The sequence below is a fragment of the Apaloderma vittatum genome, unplaced genomic scaffold (assembly GCF_000703405.1).
Source record: "Apaloderma vittatum isolate BGI_N311 unplaced genomic scaffold, ASM70340v1 scaffold26779, whole genome shotgun sequence".
In the NCBI taxonomy this organism is placed as follows: Eukaryota; Metazoa; Chordata; class Aves; order Trogoniformes; family Trogonidae; genus Apaloderma; species Apaloderma vittatum.
In genome coordinates this window covers 1-3,006 of record NW_009733886.1, presented here as the reverse complement: position 1 = coordinate 3,006, position 3,006 = coordinate 1, and the positions used below count along the sequence as shown (strand labels likewise).

At 52.5% G+C, this 3,006-nt stretch overlaps 1 protein-coding gene across 1 annotated transcript in view; it reads right to left on the bottom strand.

Moving 5' to 3' along the window:
- Positions 1–2,592, bottom strand: part of GINS2 (GINS complex subunit 2 (Psf2 homolog)) — a gene marked incomplete at its 5' end in the record, with an annotated part of 2,862 nt that extends 270 nt beyond the window's left edge. Inside the window, 3 exons of the mRNA XM_009876073.1 lie at positions 294–420; positions 1,452–1,551; positions 2,478–2,592. Coding sequence (XP_009874375.1) covers positions 294–420; positions 1,452–1,551; positions 2,478–2,592 — 342 coding nt within the window. The remainder of the gene's footprint in view (positions 1–293; positions 421–1,451; positions 1,552–2,477) is intronic.
- Between the last annotated feature and the right edge of the window lie 414 nt (positions 2,593–3,006).

The following is a 3,006-nucleotide window of genomic DNA, read 5'->3' as shown; positions in this document are numbered from 1 at the left end:
CCGAGAGAAGCAGCGAGAGCGCGACTTCCACGAGGCACAGGGAGCTGCCACCAGCCCCTGAAGCGAGGTTTTGGCACACACCTTTAGCTCCCAACTGACGTACCCACAACCCAGGGGGGAAAAAAAAACACCCCAACAAAAACATGCCCCAACCAGTGTTTCCGTGAGCAGCTCTCAGCAGCCACAAGCCCACGCGACGGCGCAGCAGCTGGAATCCTCCCAGAGCAGCATCTGGAATCCTCCCAGAGCGCGGAGCTGGGGGGAAAAACCCCAAACCCCTCTCCCTGCCACACCTTGGCGTGAACCTCCTGCTGCCTGACGAAGCTGTCTGCCGACAGCCGCAGCTTGGCCATGCGCGTGTCCCACGTATCCTTGACCAGCGTTCGAATCTCATCAGCTTTGGGGATGTTGTCCGAGGCGCTGGAGGAGGAAAAGAGATCAGTAAAGCAAGTTCTTCAGCCCTCCCAGGCACGAGCAGAGCAGTTTGCCATAGAGGAAAAAAAAAAAAAAACCAACCTGCAACTCAACGTTAAAACCCAGCTCAGTACTTCTGCTGCTGGGATTTGTGGGATGGTTTATTTACCCGGGAATGCTCGGCTCTGATGCAGCATCTGGTTCTCACTAGAATCCTTCTGCTCTTTAATTGCCCAGCTGGTACGAAGTACACGGAGGGCCAATAACCCGGCCAGAGTCACAGGCAGCCAGGGAATTGAAAGGACTCGGCAGCGATTAGAGCCCCGGCTCTGCGCTCTTGCGGCTCTTTCAGGGAGTATTAAGTTGAAAGGACCGTACGGGTCGTGCCTCATCCTCCCATTAAGGCAATTCAGCGCTGCCATAAGGACCTCGAGAGATCAGATCGATTCACACGGACAGAGCTGTCAGGGTTATTCTGGCGTGGGGGGGAAGGAGCCACACGCCAAGAGCGGCGCCTCCAGAGGAAAAGCCAGCGCTTAAATGACCACCCCGCCGTCACCAAGGGCTTAAAGTCAGAAGAGCCGAGAAAAAATACCAGCCAGCACATTTTACAAGTGAAATGTCTCAGCAGGCAGGAGCTCAGCCTCGGAATATCCCCGGTCTCCTGCTTCTTGGGCCGAGGAAAGAGGAGCTTCCCTGCTGACGGAGAGCCAAGGCAGAAGCCTGGAGGGTTTAGGCTGCTGAACAGACTGCAGCCACGGAACGTGTTGCCGATCCTCAAGGCCTCCACGCTCAGCTGCCGCTCAATAAAGCGGCACAGCCCCAATTATCAGGCCGCGGAACAAGCAATCCCCAAGTTACCGAGAAGGCAAAGTTGCCACGAGAAAAGTGCTGCAACGCGATCTTGGCAGGCTGTGAAATAAACCCCCATTAACTCCCGCTTTCCCACCGCCCTCTGGGGTTGCTGCCAAGGAAAGCTTGAAAATTCATCTATGCAAGCATGTACTTGGGCGGAAACTGTTACATTTCCTACTCACTAGTTTAACAGCAGCTTTGTGAGTTCCATGTAATAGGGGCTGGGCATGGGAGTGAAGGTGTTCTCTTTACGTTCCTGGTCCCGGATTTCCTCCAGCTTTTCTAAAATACAACCAGGAACGGTCAGGCATTCTCAGACCTTCAACGCTCCGGGTGTTTTTACCACCTCCCCAAGAAAACCCACAGGTTATTTCTGTAGGACCAGCTCTACGTCCAAGGTTGAATCAAGGTGTGGCCAGAAAAATGTTTCTGTAATGAAGTGCACAAGGATGCCGAGAGGGACACTGAAGCACACGTCATGTCTGGGGGCTGGATCTACACCAGCTCCATCCCCAGAGCTTGTGAGGAGAAGGTCCCTTTGCCCTTTGCACTTTGGTCAATTAATGTTTGTGCTCTTGAATAAATGAAGGTCTCCCCCTTATTGCAGCCCCATTAGCGTTTACTCCTCCTCTTTCAGTTTCCCCTGTGATGACCAAAGGGAGGCGGCCACGATTCTCACTTTTTCGAGAGTGAGACGACCTCCCATTCCCGATGCCCTCAAGGAAAATGATTTCAGGGAGCGAATGAACCAGTGATCAACAGGAGTGAATGAACCAGTGATCAACACGTGTTTGTGCTCTTCCACAGTGTCAGCTGAGGTCCCCAAAGCTTTTTCTGCACAAGCCTCAGGAGAGATGCCAAGTGCTGCTCAGGAAGACCAGCAACCACTGCTGACAATGGGTTCAATCACAGAACGTTAGGGGTTGGAAGTGACCTCAAAAGATCATCGAGTCCAACTTGACCCTTGTTCTTCCCCTTCACTAGAGGAACAGAAGTTAAATATGTGACTTAACTGGGAAGATTACATCTGTAAATATACAGAATTCCAGTGGTGGAACACTAGATCCTTCTCAGAGCTACTTTGTGTTTGTTGAAGGAAGCTTTCCACTAATGGTGAAAAAAAGGTTTGTTTTGTGGGTTTTTTTTTTTTCAATTTTGTGTTTCTGCTGCACCCACTGAAGCCCAGAGGCTGAAGCAGCCACCCGTACCAACGTCCATCCAGTCCGGAGGAATCAGCCGGCACTTCTGCCTCTGCTTCAGGTTAATGGCCAACCAGACAGGAACTTCCACTGGCAAACCGGGATTGAAAGGACCCAGATCTCCCTGGATGGACAATTTGAAGACAAGAGTAAAGCAGCAGCAAGGGCTCAGCCACCACAGAACTCGTCGCCTGCTGATTTGGCCTCAGCCGTCTCTAGAGAGCGTGAGTTTCCAGGGGATTTTGCAAAGCCCAAGTCAAATAGCATCTGAATTTCAGCCTCTTGCTTCCCATAATTCTTGCTCTCAGGCTTTTCCTCCTCTCCCTCGAGGAGCAATAACTAACGTTTCCAGTGCATTTTCAATTTCAAAGCGTTTCACAGAAGCTACAGCCAGAAATTACATCTATCCTGGAAACTCAGTCCCGCCAGGCTCAGGCCGAGGCGCTTTCAGAGGCACCAGCGTGGCAGATCTTGGCACCCGCTGCCAGAGCTGGGGGCTCCCCACCCAGGTCACCCCCTCCAGCCCTGAGCCCGGTGC